Source organism: Azolla caroliniana, unplaced genomic scaffold (genome assembly GCF_043228905.1).
Source record: "Azolla caroliniana isolate FFs.n. ecotype wild unplaced genomic scaffold, voAzoCaro1.0.p SCAF_1, whole genome shotgun sequence".
In the NCBI taxonomy this organism is placed as follows: domain Eukaryota; kingdom Viridiplantae; phylum Streptophyta; class Polypodiopsida; order Salviniales; family Salviniaceae; genus Azolla; species Azolla caroliniana.
The window spans coordinates 26,887,746-26,903,390 of record NW_028230436.1 but is presented as its reverse complement, the minus strand read 5'-3'; the positions used below and the strand labels follow the sequence as shown (position 1 = coordinate 26,903,390).

The 15,645-nt window shown below is 39.2% G+C and overlaps 1 protein-coding gene across 1 annotated transcript; it reads right to left on the bottom strand.

Annotated features, from left to right (window-relative positions):
- Nucleotides 1-7,631: 7,631 nt before the first annotated feature.
- On the bottom strand, nt 7,632-10,561 carry LOC147869343 (putative serine/threonine-protein kinase PBL11). Its single transcript, XM_087328346.1, has 5 exons — nt 9,870-10,561; nt 9,448-9,583; nt 9,104-9,246; nt 8,761-8,884; nt 7,632-8,425 (listed from the first exon to the last, which is right to left on the bottom strand). The coding sequence occupies exons 1-5, from the start codon at nt 10,389-10,391 to the stop codon at nt 7,998-8,000; spliced, it is 1,353 nt and encodes a 450-aa protein (XP_087184472.1). The 5' UTR covers nt 10,392-10,561; the 3' UTR covers nt 7,632-7,997.
- Nucleotides 10,562-15,645: the final 5,084 nt, after the last annotated feature.

Here is a 15,645-nt window from a genome sequence, read left to right as displayed (position 1 = left end):
TTCTCTGCTTGCTTCTTTCTTTGCCCGAATGTTGTGCCACATTTGCCTCCAACTAGGATAGGACACCCTTGTCCGTCCTTGTCTCCTCGTTTAGGACACTTGTTTTTACCACTTGCAAGGACAAGTTTTCTTCTTGGCATGAGGTACTAAGAGACACCACTAGGTTCTCCCAGCTGTTTGGCAGGGTACATAGCAGTAACAAGGCAGGCATAGCATCATCTAAGGGAAACTTTGCTGTTGCAAGTTGATTCACCAACCCCATGAAGGTGTTAATGTATACCACAATGTTTTCTCCATCTTTGTACCTTAGTCTCACGATATTTCTCATCAGAGAAGTTTTGTTGAGTGCATTCTCCCTCTCGTACAACCCTGATAGTTTGTGCCACATTTCGTAGGCATTTGTGTCATTAGCCACGTGATGTAGGACCCTCATATCTACACACTGTCTGACAGTAGCCACTACCTTCCTATTCAGGAGTTTCAACTCCGAGTCCAATACCCCTATGGGTATTTCACTTCTGTCTATGGGTTCGTACAGATCTTCCATCTTGATCTTCCAGTCGGAGTAGTTGTGTGAGTTGAGGACTATCATTCTTGGGAAACCACTCGCACCTCCTTCCATTCTTGCACTTCAAGCTTTGATACCAGTTTGTTACAATCGGACCATAGATCTATGAGAAAGATAGATCTAAAATGCACAACGTGGAAACAAAAAACAAGTCAACAAAGAATACACAGTACACAGGTTTTTACGTGGAAACCCTAAACAGGGGAAAACCAGGAGCAACGGATTTTCACTATAAACAGAGATACAAGAAGGGAAAAAAATAAAACAGATTACAAATCACTACAAATTAGAGAATACCCACTTCGGGTTTTGGCTAGTTCCACTAAACTATGTCTCTCTCTCTCTCTCTCTCTCTCTCTCTCACGCACTCTCGCATCTCTTCCTACTCTCTGTTATAGAAGCTCTATATGCATCATTACTAATAAGTCTGCCCTAGCTATTCCTATTTATTGGAGGGATATGTTATTATTATTATAATAGTAATTAATTGGCCGGCCTTGTCGGCCTTGTCTTCGACTTACAACATCCATCCAATGTAGTCGACTATCATAGTCAACTCTCTATCTCCTTCAAACAAGTCGCCCACCTTGTCGACTCGTTGGTCGATCCGATCGACCATCCTGTATTTGGCTTATCGATTCGACCACCGACTTCTTCCTTGACTTCAATTGTTGACTTTTGCAATAGGCAAGACAAATTCCTAACATTTTGTTTTCCAACTAGAAAATCTACGCATTTTTCCAAATGCATTCCTTTCATTTCTGGGAGGAGATTCTTCTCAGCCAGCATATGCATACCCCTATTGCTCATGTGGCCAAGCCTTTTATGCCATAACTCACCATCTCGGCTACCACATTGGCCTCATCTCTACACAACCTTGCATGGATTACAATACAATGTTTCCTTGTTTTTGTGCTCGGGCCACTATTAGACTTCCCTTGCAAAACTTGCAAGTACCATTCTAAAAATTACCATTGTAGCCTTCGTCGTCAAGCCTCTCGATTGATATCAGGTTCAATTTGACATATGGTACATGTTGCACATCCTTCAATATTAACCTATAACCACTTGATGTTAACAAGCACACATTTCCAATACCAACAATCTTGCATGCTTCATCATTTGAATCCCATCTTTACATAGCCATAGTCACCAATTGTGTTGGATGAGAAACATTCTCTTTTTGGAGTTAAGTGAAACAATGCGCCGGAATCAACTACCCAAGAACACTCATCGTTTGCAAGATTGACACTAGCTTGTTCACAAATGAATAATAGTTCTTCCTCACTGGTTGCAATGGCTGAGGTGTTTTTCTCATCATAAATGTTTCTGGGTTCAACATCACCAACAATGCCTTTGTCCTTATTAAGGCGTCGACAATTCTTTTGGAAATGACTAGGTTTCCCACAATAGAAACACACTACTCTTCCTCTAGACTTTGACCTAGCATGAGACTTGTCTCTATTTTGAGGAATCCTATGTTTACTTCTTCCTCTAGCACGGTTTTGTGCCACATTCACTTCTAATTGAGGCAAGACACTCTTATCTTTTCATCTTCTTTCTTCATTTAGAATACTTGTCTTTACTACTTGTAAAGATAGGTTCTCTTCTTGACAAGAAGCACTTAGTGACTCTACTAGGTTCTCCCAACTATCTGGTATGGTACAAAGTAGTAACAGGGCCTGTAACGCATCATCTAATGGAAACTTCGCTGATGTTAGTTGGTTTACTAACCCCACGAAAGTACCGATGTGCACCACAATGCTATCACCATCTATGTACTTTAGCTTCACCAAATTTCTCATTAGGGAAGCTTTGTTGAGAGCATTTTTCCTTTCGTACAAACCAGAGAGGTTATGCCACAGGTCGTAGGGATTTGTATTGTTTGCCACATGTTAAAGGATGCTCACATCTACACACTGTCTGATGGTTGCCACCACCTTTCTATTTAGGATTTTCCACTCAGACCCTATTTATCCCCGTTTGTATTTCTTTCCTGTCTATCAACTCATATAGGTCTCTGACTATTAGAAGATCCTCCATCTTAATCTTCCAGTCAGAATAATTGTGTCATTCTTGGAAAACCACTCACACTTCCTTCCATCTAAAGAAACTGTCGCTCTGATACCGGTTTGAAAATTTATGATCAAGGATAAAACACTAAGATTCCTATCTGAGACACAAACATAAAGCAGAGACAAACGATCTACATGGAAATCCTAAAACCAGGGAAAAACCATGAGGCACTAGGCCAAGAAGATTCCACTATAGATCAAGAGTATACAAATAAGATTGCAACACTCCCTAACATGCTAGGGGAAAATCCAAATCTCAGAGAATACCACAATACTACATAGGAGGCAAAGTTCACACAACAATAGTATATGAAATGACAAAACCTGTTCAGATATAGGAGTACTCCCAAGTTGCCGTCAGAAACCACGACTAGGGTTTCAGCAAAGTCCACCAAACCCTAGTTATGTCAGCCTCTTTCACCTCCTTTTTGTTTTTTTCTTCTTGTTCTTGGATCAGATCAACCACCCTTCGCACTCTCGCACTCTGTTGCTCATGTGCTCTCACAGCTCTACACTCTCTCAATCTCTAACACGGAGGTAATAATACTTAACCCTAACTTCTCTCTCTCTATATATGTATGTATATATATATATATATATGTTGAGAGATCAAGCTCAACTTAGTTTAGTTAGTTAGTCAACCATGTAACTTCGTAGTTACCTAGATAGAATCTAGTTAGAAGTGTTGACTATAACGCCTTAAATAGGACCTTGTACTTAAGTGGGATATTCTAGATCCTCCACTCCCAAGTACATTTAATATAGGACTTACACTCTTCTACCTATAGTCTCCTCACACATGTGCACCCTTGCACATGAGATCTATATATACCTCATTGTGGGGATTTTTGTATTTGATGATGCTTTTAATATAGTTAATCATCCCCCATCTTGTCTCGTTGTTCATAAGGTTAACTTCCTCTCTCTCTTCCTCTCACACACATACACACACATATCACTTAATCTTCCGCTTAACTTAACCCCACAATTAGGTACTAATTAAACCTTGCTTAATTACCTAATTCTTAACATGGTATCAGAGCATGTGGTTTAGAAAAATCCACTAAGCCCACCTGACTCCGTGATTGTGTGTTCGAGACGCCGATGACAAAATCTTGCTATCCACTACCATAGTGCCGCTACGTAACACATGATTGAAGGAAGGAAAAACAAGAGAGGAAGTTAATCTTATGAACAACAAGACGAGATGGGGGATAATTAACTATATTAAAAGCATCATCAAATACAAAAATACGCACAATGAGGTAGATATAGATCTCATGTGCAAGGGTGCACATGTGTGAGGAGAATATAGGTAGAAGAGTGTAAGTCCTATATTAAATGTACTTGGGAGTGGAGGATCTAGAATATCTCACTTAAGTACAAGGTCCTATTTAAGGCGTTATAGTCAACACTTATAACTAGATTCTATCTAGGTAACTACGAAGTTACATGGTTGACTAACTAACTAAACTAAGTTGAGCTTGATCTCTCAACACGCCCCCTCAACCCCAAGTGTGAGGCGTTCGACATCTGGTTCTGCTTTCGACGTTGTCCGGCTTTCGATGTTAGCTTCAGTTCCTCCCCCTCAAGCTTGTGACGAAGGCTTGGGTTGACTGCTTCCGACCTTCGAGTTGAAATGAGTCGACCAAATATGCGAAGCGTGTCAACTCGACAAACAACATCGACTCCCATTTCTGAAGGAGAGCTACGCAAGTAAAGGCCTTCTCGACGTCATACACTCAGATGTATGGGGACTGGCTCAAACACCGACGATCGGCGGATGCCGATACTACGTCACCTTCATCGATGACTACTCCCGCTACACATGGATCTTCCCGAGGAAGAAGAAGAGCGAAGTGCTCTCCCACTTCCAAAAGCTCAAGGGCCAAGTCGAAAAAGAAACAAGTCGGCACATTCGATGCCTATAATTAGATGGAGGCAAGGAGTACTTCTCTAACAAATTCATCTCCTACCTCCAAGGTGAAGGCATTCGAAGAGAATTCTCATGCCGACACACACCCGAACAAAATGGAGCCACTAAAAGGAAAAATCTACAAATACTCGAGGTAGCACACGCTGTCGGGGTAGTTGTGGTTCGTGCGGCGAAGTCGCAGGGATGAAGGTTAAGGGGAGTTGAAGGAACTTAAATTTTAATAAGGCTTGTATGGTGATGTTAGAAAGGTTAAGAGTAGCAAGAAGAAGAGTTACGAGTAATGTGCGTGTGAGAGAGAGATGAGAATAGATAGAAGATAGAGACAATATATGATTCAAGAAGCAAGATAGAGACAAAATATGATTTAATAAGGAAGATTGAGACAAAGTATGAATCAATAAGCAAGAGTATTTGATATAAACATGATGTATATTAAAAAGACAATATTTTACCAACTTTACAATCCTTGATCGCAAACTGAACACATTCTCTATCGACCCTTGATTTGAACCCACGACCTCAACTTCGAAACGAGAGGTTCTCCACCCAATGAGCTAGTCTTCTTTACTTGATTGTATTATTTTCTCACTTTCTCTTGATTCATTGATTCCCTTTTGTTTTCCTTTCCCCTCTTTTTATAAGTATTTCCATGCATATGGTAATGTCATGCATGAGTTACATCAGATGCATGATCGCCATTTGGCGCACATGCATTGCATGTGATGCATGATAGCCATCATGCTCATTTGAGCTCCCATGTATTGGGATAAGTATAATGATGGATATAACCCTAAAACAAATAACCTAGCTTAGTGGTGTATGGTTTGTGCTTGATATACAAGGTTGAGGGTTCAAGTCCCTCAATTTTACTTAATACAATATTTAAGTTTATTCTTATATAGTGAAGCACATTCTTGACAACATTTCTAAAAACAAATAGCCTACCCTAGTGGTATATACATTGTGCTTGGTTTATAAGGTTGTGGGTTCAAGTGTTTGAAATATTATTGAATTCAATATTTAAATTTATTTTTATATCGTGAAGCAAATCCTTCACGACAATGCCATGATGCATGAGAAGCACATGCCAAACTTCTATTGGGCCGAAGCGGCATCCACGGCCATCTATCTAATGAATCGATGCACCACTAATGGAGTGCATGAGCTAACTCCATACGAGCTCCTTGTGGGAAGGAAGCCAATCTTGTCGCACCTCAAGGTGTTTGGAAGCATTGCGAATGTACGCATCCCGAACGAAAACCGACAGAAGCCCGAGTGGTCCAGATAAATCGAGACGTAGTCTTCGACGAATCAACATCCTAGTATAAGCCCGATTCGGCTCCACCCGTCTTGACCGAGGAAGAGTTGAATGTCAACTCATAGGACGATATTCGGCCAAGTCCTTTACCGAAGGACAATCCAAGCTCTACCGAGATAAGTGGCCCACATGACCCTTCACGCGGCCAAAGCATGTCGCGGCCAAGTCCGAACTTGGACAAAGACAAAGGTAAGATGTCCGAATACAAAGTTTACCACCCCAACGACAGTGATTCGGATATGTCGGCTCGCTAACTAGATAGTGAGCTTGGTGTACCCATCATGCGGACACCCAGAGTAAAGAAGGCGCTCACATCAGTGAGTGAAAAACTTCGACGATCATCTAGAGAGAAGAATCTCGTCGCTCAGATCGGCTACAACGAGAACGTGGCCCATCATTATGTCTTCATGATGAAGGTAGCGACCGAACAAGAGCCCGAGAGCTCTTTAGAAGTGGCTCGTGACCCACAATGGGTGGAAGTAGTCAACCCAAGCCTTCGTCACAGGCTTGAGGGGGAGGAACCGAAACTGCCACGACGTTGTCGATGCAAAAGTCACACAAAACCCGACATCGAAAGCCAGACAACACCGAAAGCAGAACCAGATGTCGAACGCCTCACACTTGGGGTTGAGGGGGCGTGTTGAGAGATCAAGCTCAACTTAGTTTAGTTAGTTAGTCAACCATGTAACTTCGTAGTTACCTAGATAGAATCTAGTTAGAAGTGTTGACTATAACGCCTTAAATAGGACCTTGTACTTAAGTGGGATATTCTAGATCCTCCACTCCCAAGTACATTTAATATAGGACTTACACTCTTCTACCTATAGTCTCCTCACACATGTGCACCCTTGCACATGAGATCTATATATACCTCATTGTGGGGATTTTTGTATTTGATGATGCTTTTAATATAGTTAATCATCCCCCATCTTGTCTCATTGTTCATAAGGTTAACTTCCTCTCTCTCTCTTCCTCTCACACACATACACACACATATCACTTAATCTTCCGCTTAACTTAATCACATAATTAGGTACTAATTAACCCTTGCTTAATTACCTAATTCTTAACAATATATATATATATATATATATATATACACACACACTAGCTGACTGACCCATAGATCAACCTTTTGGTCGATCTAAGCGATCGACCCAATTTTCGACCTCTGGTCGATCTGACCGACCGATCCTCAAATCGACCGACTAGTCGATCCGACCATTCGGTCCTCATTCCAATCGATCTTTCTTGTCAAGAGAGGCCCAATACATAACAGACAACTCTTCAAGACGAGACATGACATGACGTATATGACCAATATTTATTGAATAAGTAAAATCTTCAATAGACTTATGTAAGAGAAATTGAAATACTCCAAAGCTGAAATCCTTGGCCATGGCTATACATCTAGTGATGTGTTATCTCAAAATTTAGATGATTGATTTTTGATTAATCATTTAACTTGCAATGACTTACAAGATACATCCACTTTAGTTGGAGAATATAAAACCTCTAAGAGTTAGAAATTCAATTCGCAAAACATGCAATGATGTACCATGTCAATTGACCAAACATTTTGATTGTCTACATTAGTTTAGTAGCACATTAAAGACGAATTAAGACTTGTATCATGTTTGTAGATGATGTCCTCCATTTTTCTAACTGTTGTTTATGTGGCAAATATATTTTGACATTGAAACAAATACATGTTGAATGATAGTACAATGGTGGAAGTTTGTAATTACAACATTCAAGTTTTCATATGCAAACATGGTCAACCTATATAATGTTCTATAAATTACCATATACACTTCAGACAACATCCCCTGTTTTTTCAACATGCAACGGGACTGTACACCCAACGTGAAGAATGTTTATGCCTCTTACGAGCTTTTCATCAACGTGGTTACGAGATGTAATAACGTTGTTTTTACTTGGTCATTGGTTTGTCGTGGGCAAAGGGGTGGCATTAGAATTTGCATAACCATTTTGTTGAGCTTAGTTTGGTAGCCGGCTAGGTTCCAATGAAACTAAATCTCTTCTTTCGTATTTGAGGCCATCGTTTTGATGTGATTTCCTCAAATAAATTTGACAATGCTAACAGTGGACTTCATCATTAACATCTTGAGGTTCAATGGCAATCTTACCATTATCATATCGTGGGTGAATTGAATGATCTCTAGTGGAAGAGGGACTCTGGGAGTACTTTGCTAATTCTCGAAGACTAAGCAAAGGTTCGAGGAGTTCGACCACTTCTTTCATAGCAGGCCTTAGCTTTGCATCTTGGTTTAGGCAACTGAGAGCAAGGGTGGCTGCACGATAGGCACCTTTCATAGAATATTGGCCCTCCATTCTCGGGTCAATGATGCGAAAGACTCTTCTTTTATCAGTCAAGTAGGGTTTCGCCCATTCGACTAAGTTTTGCTCACCAATCGGTTTGTTTTTGTCAACAGCACGACGCCCCGTGAGTACCTCGAGCAAAACTACCCCAAAGCTATACACATCACTTTTCGCTGTAAGATGCCCTGTGTATACACCACCATGTTTATTATACATACAACTCAAACAAGTTGTGACTTAAAGAATGGTTTTGAGCTTGCTTTACTGAGAACCATATATGCATATGCATATTTATACGTTCATGCATATATATCGGTATATACACACGAGTATTTCTAAGAATGCATGATATTATTGGTATCAAACTTCATCATGAGGACAAAGCCCACAAAGAATGTTTGCAACAGGTTAGATTACAAAAATTCAATGAACAATGCAAATATGTGGCCATAATGTCACAGGAGATACATACACACATATATTATATTGATAAGGGAGTGTAAAGATTGTTGATACATGCCTGTTGCTACATATTCCGGTGCGGCATAACCATATGTGCCCATCACCCGTGTTGAAACATGTGTGTTATCTCCCGTCGGTCCATCTTTTGCGAGCCCAAAGTCCGATAGCTTGGCATTGAATTGCTAAAAAGGCCACATTAAAAATCTTACAAATAGGAAAGCAAACAGACAATCACAGTTAAGGGTGAAAAGAATATAAATTTGTGTGAAGAATACATATATGAAGTAAGTAGCTATATATAGTCCTTATATCTATTACCACACCTAAAAAATCATTGCTAGAGATAAAACAATCTGTTATTATGTTGTGTACAGGGGTACATAGGAGTTATTTGAACTAACCGAGTTCAAAAGTATGTTGGATGTCTTGAAATCTCGGAAGATAACGGGCTTCTCTGCCTCGTGCAAAAATGCAAGACCTCGTGCTGCCCCCACTGCAACTTTGATCCTTATTGCCCAAGATAGAGCTTGGCCATGACTACCTCCTATACAACCAAATGGAATATATATATGAGAATTTTGACATAAAATGCATAGTAGGGCATGACAAAACGGTTCAAGTTTTTTATTCAATTGTACAAATTTACTCCACTGCAGATTCATTGACAATTGTGACGAATCAACATGACACCATTCTTCCTATATGCATGTATGTATATACAAAATGAAATCATTTGAGTGCGTACTTCGGAAGAGATGATTCTCGAGGCTTCCGCGTGGCATGAACTCGTACACGAGGAGCCGATGGTCATTTTCGGCACAATAACCGATTAACCGAACGAGATTCGGATGGTGAAGTTGACCGAGGAAGTGCACTTCAGCCTGAAATGAAATAAAGAGGAAGAAATTAGGGACCACAAACAAATAATAAAACAATCAGTTAAAAGCTAGCATGAGCAAAAACCCTATTTTGGGAGAGATAATGAGAAAGATTTCAGGGGCATTCAGATATGTATACAAAGAGAGTATTTGGGGATGTTTCAGGGAGAGAAAGAGAAAGAGAAACCCAAAGGGGGCCACTCCAAGGAATATAACTAGAACTGGGGGCCTGGCATTTGATTATGAGAGATAAAAAATAAAAAAACCCAAGGAGCATTAGTTTCCTTACAAGCCATTCTTTGTGTCCTTGAAGGCCTTCCAAGTTGAGTTTCTTGACTGCAATGACAGTGCCGGGCCGGGCGGCCATGAAACCCTGTTCTTCATCCACCCATCCTTTGAAAACACACCCGAAGCCTCCTTCTCCGAGGAGGCTGTCGGGACGGAAATTCCTCGTGGCTACCCGAAGCTCGCTATATGCGAAGGAGCGCAACGGAACCAAGCAATTATTACTATTGCTATTATTACTGTTAATCTCATTGTTTGAGCTTTTCTTGCCTAATGTTGTGATACCTCCTCCTAATTTCTTCTTCTTTAATTTCCATTTCAATATGTGGAAGCTCTCAGAGGAGGTAGAGGCAAGGATGTCTTTGATTAATGTCTCTGGTCCTCTTTCTCTCTCTCCTTCTCCTTCTCCTTTCTTCCTCCTCTTCTTCCTCTTCCTCTTCCTTTCATCTTTGAGTTCACTTTCCTGTAGTGGTGGGGGGCTCTGATCAGATTTCACTCTAGAGACCCAGCACAGGCAATTGCCCATTGGGGATGGAGAAAGGAATAACAGAAGCAAAGGAATCTAAGGAGGAGGAAATGAAGGAAGGAAGAAGAAGAGAGGAGAGAAAGCCCTAATGATGGAGAGGATGATGATGATGATGAGGGAGAGATGAGGAAGGAGGAAGCACGCTCAAAGTACTATATTTCAGTTTCTTTTGTCTGGGTTAGCGTAGCATGAACAGATGTATAGTAGTACTTTCAGGGGAGAGAGAGAGAGAGAGTGAGTGAGAGAGAGAGAGAGAGAACACTTTTGAGTAAAGGCAAAGCAAGGTTTTAGTGTCTTCACCAGAGATAGATAGATGGATGGATAGATTGATAGATATGTATAGAAGAGAAAGCAAAGAGTTTAGTGTCTTCCCCAAACATAGAAGATAGATAGATAGACTGACTCACTAGATGCTTGGATAGATAGATAGATATGTATACAAGGGAAAGCAAGAGTTTAGTGTCTTCCCCAGATATAGAAGATAGATAGATATACTCACTGACTTACCGATAGATACAGAAAGGATAGCAAGGTTTTAGTGTCTACCCCATAGATAGATAGATAGATATAGAAAGGAAAGCAAGTACCAAGGTTTTAGTGTCATACATGGGACTTCTCATGCCTCTCACCTCCCCCAACACTCACTCTTATCATGCCGAAAGCACCCCTCGGCCATCCATCCATCACACTGTTCTATCTGTTCATCCATTGCTTGCTAGCTCCGATCACTAGGATGCTCGGATTCTAAAAGGTTGTCCCCACCCCAAACACATTGGCGTGTTTTGTGCATCTACCTCTACTAGTGAAAACTGTAGCAACTTGTCACTTGAAACAAAATCAATGCATGAGTTCCATGTGTAAACTGATAGTTCTTTTTTCTCCTGATTCAGTTCACTACCAACTTGTGTGTTGGCAATCTTAACATAGGTTGCTAATGGCAACATGGAGGGTCTTAAGATTTATGGACATATAAGATCAATTGCCTTCTTTGTGGTTCCCTCAGTCTAACATTGTTAGGTTGTTCAAGTTGCACTCATATGCGTTTTCCTAAAGTTATATATGCTACATGTGCTTAGATTCTATATAGGATAGATACAATGAAGTTCTGGTTGAGCCTCAACTTGGCAAGAGAGTCCATGTGATGACAAAGGCCTTTGAGTATGGGACTCAGGATATGGTCATAAGGTCTTCAAGAATTAGAGACAAAGATGGAATGATGTTGAACCTTGTAAAGGATTTTGAGCTTATAACTTGTGCCTGATGAAGCCTTCCGACTGGTTTAATTGATCTTCTTTGCGTTATTTTCAACTTGATCCTAATATATTCCCACCCTCTAAACCTTGGTAAGCTTTAGTTTCAACTTGATCTTAACATCCCCTTTGTCTAAATACATAAGTCACAATATTTCTTGAATGTTTACTTGTTTAATGAGGTCCACCCAAACATGTTTCTGTGATTTAGTTACAAGTGTATACGCTAGTGTCTTGCATACCTCAAGGGCTAGGCTAACCTTGTGGTGTCATATGAAATATGTGTGATAGCATGCATACTCTATGGTAGTTCTCGATCATCAATATGTATCATCCAAGCCACACTGATCTTTGTACACATAATGTGAAACAACTTAATCTCGTACCCTACAAAAAGTTACTCAAAAGTTCTTGAATGTCTGATGGAACCATTAAACACAATAATTTTTGTAGTTGCAACATTCTCAAACTTTATCTAGAATTAAGATTTGTGGGGCAAGGAATTTATGATGAGATGGGTGCATAAGCAATGATTGTGCATTGAATTTCCCCTAGATCACTTTCATATAATTGAAATACTCTATGCCTAGTTGTGAACGCGTCTATTTAAAGTTATAATATAATATTTGAAATTCACATGGATGAATAAGAAAAGGAGAAGGTTAGTTTTCGTTATGTGTATGAACATTGCCTTTTTTTCCGCCCTTGGCTCCTATTTAAAATAATAACTTTCGATAAGACACGATGCACTAAGCCCCACTTCCATTTGTGATCTCAGAGTCATAAAGGTATGCGCACTAGAACTGGAATAGATAATTTTCAATAAGTTGTTTGAATTATTGATTCGTTGTGGACACTCTACGTAAGAACAAACACATACACATGACACATAAAAAGATGTTAGCTTATCTCCACACTCTTCCGCAACGTTCTTATAATATAACATTGAAATAATTGTTATCGGCAATACTAAGTCTTCAGTAAAGTCATTCTAAACTACACCAAAAATGACCTATGTCACTCACTGGATTAAAGGCTTATAATGTACACAATCTATTATTGAGCCAAAACATATATTCCTTTTATAAATTTATTGTATGTCCCCTTATTGTCAAAACAAAATAATCCCTCTCGAGAAAAGTTATGGATTTTTTGTCAGAACATTCATAAAAAAGGTTTCTAGGATGGAAGATGAAAATGAAGTCAATGAGATAATACTTTAGATTATCTATAACACAAACAACTCATGAAATGTATACCATTGTTGTAAACTAAACTAGATCAAATATATGAATATGGTATTTCTTCACCAACCTATTGGGGTTGGGTCAACTAATATATTCCTACTTTAATAAAGTAAAACTAGATCACAAGGTTCACAATACAAAACTTCAACAAGGATCAATCACACTACCAAAATTTGAAGAGTCAATACCGAATATTGATTGTTGTATGTATAATCCCAATATTCCAAGCAAAAATTGTGCAATAATGTAGTAGAAGGAAACATAGTTAAGAAACAATAAAAACTGATGATGGCTATTGTTTAATGATGGCATTGTAAGTAAACCTATACGTGGATGGAATCTAAAAAACTCAACAGTATGGTTACCAAATGGGACAAGTATCTCTTAGTTTCAAAGGTTCCTTACATTTCCTGAATTCTATTATAATCTAAAAAGGTAGAATACTACCACCGCAAAAAATAAAAGGTTAAAAGACAAATAAATAATTCTAAGTTTCAAAGACTTAGGATGGATTCACACTAGACAACGATGGTTAAAAAGTAGTGGTGGTCTTAGACAGGTATTCATGTTACTCAATAGCATGGGCTCAATTCCATCTAATTGTTGCCACGATTACACTCCTTAATTTTGGTGGACAAGTGTGAATCCAACCTTAGAGTGCATGATATTTATGATGAATATAATAAATGTTACCAGACATCTTTATATTGTGAAAGTAACAGCATGTTGGAATAAAAACTTGGAGAATCAGTTGGCCACAATGCAGCATCCATCACACAAATCAAGTCTAGTTTTTCTGGTCAAATGGATGCAATAAGGATTTTAAAAATAAGTGAAGATTTGCAATGATGTGCTTCCAAGGTCTTCCAAAGAAGTATGGTGTGCTCATCATAACACTAAACATGCAAATAAGAGACTTGGCACTAGTTATTCGTGAAGCATTCTCATCCAAGAAGTTAAAGGATTGAGTGATAGAAGCAAGACTTAAAAGGAAAGGGATATCATTAATCCTAAACCCTAAATTGGTTTAGGGGCCAGTTTAGCCAAACCGAATAGCCTTAATTAGTTTGGGAACCAATTTAGCCCAAAATGGTTGGTTTTGCTTGAGCTACCTCAAATTGAGCTCAAACCGGTTAAGGAAACTCAAGCATGAATTGAATCAAATCGAACTAATAAACCGCCAAATTGTTTAAAAAACGGTTTAACGACTTGGTTCATGTTTGAGTGGAGTTATTGCCAACTCCTACAAAAGGAACAATACAATGCACTTCTTGGAACACCATCAACTACAACTTTGTCATCCCCACAAATTATTCATGACTATTACCAAGATGAGGAAATGCTTATGGAAAATCCAATAATCAAACATGCTCTTATTTATGACTTCCTAGAGTTTGGAATATATGACTTGGGGTATTCGTTTACAATCTTGAATCCTAAAGGAAAAACATGAGCACCTCCCTTTATGTGGAAAATCATGTGACCTTGAATTAAGACAATATGTTTTTAGGGACAAATAATGTTAATGAATTGATCAATGATGGTTGTTAGAGGAGATCGATCATATCAACTATAAACAATTGGATACAAGACATGTTGATTGGGAATCACCCTTCAAGTTTGCACTTGGGGCACACATACAACAGTGCAAGGGTGGATGGGTGTCTTAATAGGACTAATGTTGGGGGAGATTCTCCATTGGGTTTGTTCAAGGTTGATGCCCTAGCCCACTTGATGGCTTTCCAAAAGCTCTATAAATAGAATGTAACCTTACTCAATGGGCAATTAATGGCCCTTGAACAAAAGGAAGGCAATGGTGTTAAGAATGGAAAAGATCCTGTTGCAAGATTAACATGGGATCCAGGGGGTTGGCTTTGGTCACACTCCTTGGGGGAAAAGATCGTAAAGGTCCCTTTTTTCAGTACTCAGTAAAACTTAAAAGATCATTACCGCTCTTTCAGAATGTAAAGATACCAACAGCTCAGAAACATTGGACCAATTGGGGTGTTTCCACTTTGCATTTGAGAACCTATTGGAAATGGATATGGCCATTCAAGGGGCCAACTAAATTTATTCTCTTTTGATGGTTATTAGTGCATATGGCTCTACCAGTTGGTCATGCATTGAAAGGGAATGTGACACCCAATTTGCAGCAATGTGCCATTTGCCATGAACCTCAAGAGACTACCAAGCATGTCTTATAGTCTTGTTCTTTTGCTCAACAAGTATGCTAACAATAAATGTAGGTTGCTTATTCTCATGGGGATCAACGATGTGGGGAGTATTACACTCCGGTTTAATGTTGTATGAGGCAAACGATGTTCATGAGGCAATGAGAATCCATAATAGAAAATTGATATTAGTTAGTCCCTTCCAGCAACCTTGAAAGCAGGTGCGATCTGTCCAAATTTGGAAAACTGTGTCCACAATAACATTATGGGTATTATGGAAATATCGATGTAACCAACTTTATGATGGGGTAGACATTCATCTCTTAGATGTGTTGTTTGAGTTATGGGAGAATTTGCTGGCTGTAATTCGTGGTCAGTATGACAATATGCAGGGTTCCCTAGATACTGTGAACAAGAAAAGGAAAAAGCTTCTTCACTTATGGAAAAAGGTGCCCCTGTTTACAATGGTAGCTCAAGATGGAATATCGACTTCCATGGACTCTTTGAATATCAACAAATGTAAACATCCTCGTATTTTATATCATTGTATAAAGAAAGTTGTAACCTTCTTGGTAGCTAGGTTCAA

Excerpts from the sequence above, each read along its gene's own strand:
- LOC147869343 (XM_087328346.1), bottom strand. The coding sequence starts at position 10,391 with ATGGGCAATTGCCTGTGCTGGGTCTCTAGAGTGAAATCTGATCAGAGC. Across the intron at positions 9,247-9,447 it reads CGAGAATCATCTCTTCCGAA|GAGGTAGTCATGGCCAAGCT; the intron begins GTACGCACTCAA and ends TTGGTTGTATAG. Across the intron at positions 8,426-8,760 it reads ACCGGAATATGTAGCAACAG|GGCATCTTACAGCGAAAAGT; the intron begins GCATGTATCAAC and ends GTGTATACACAG.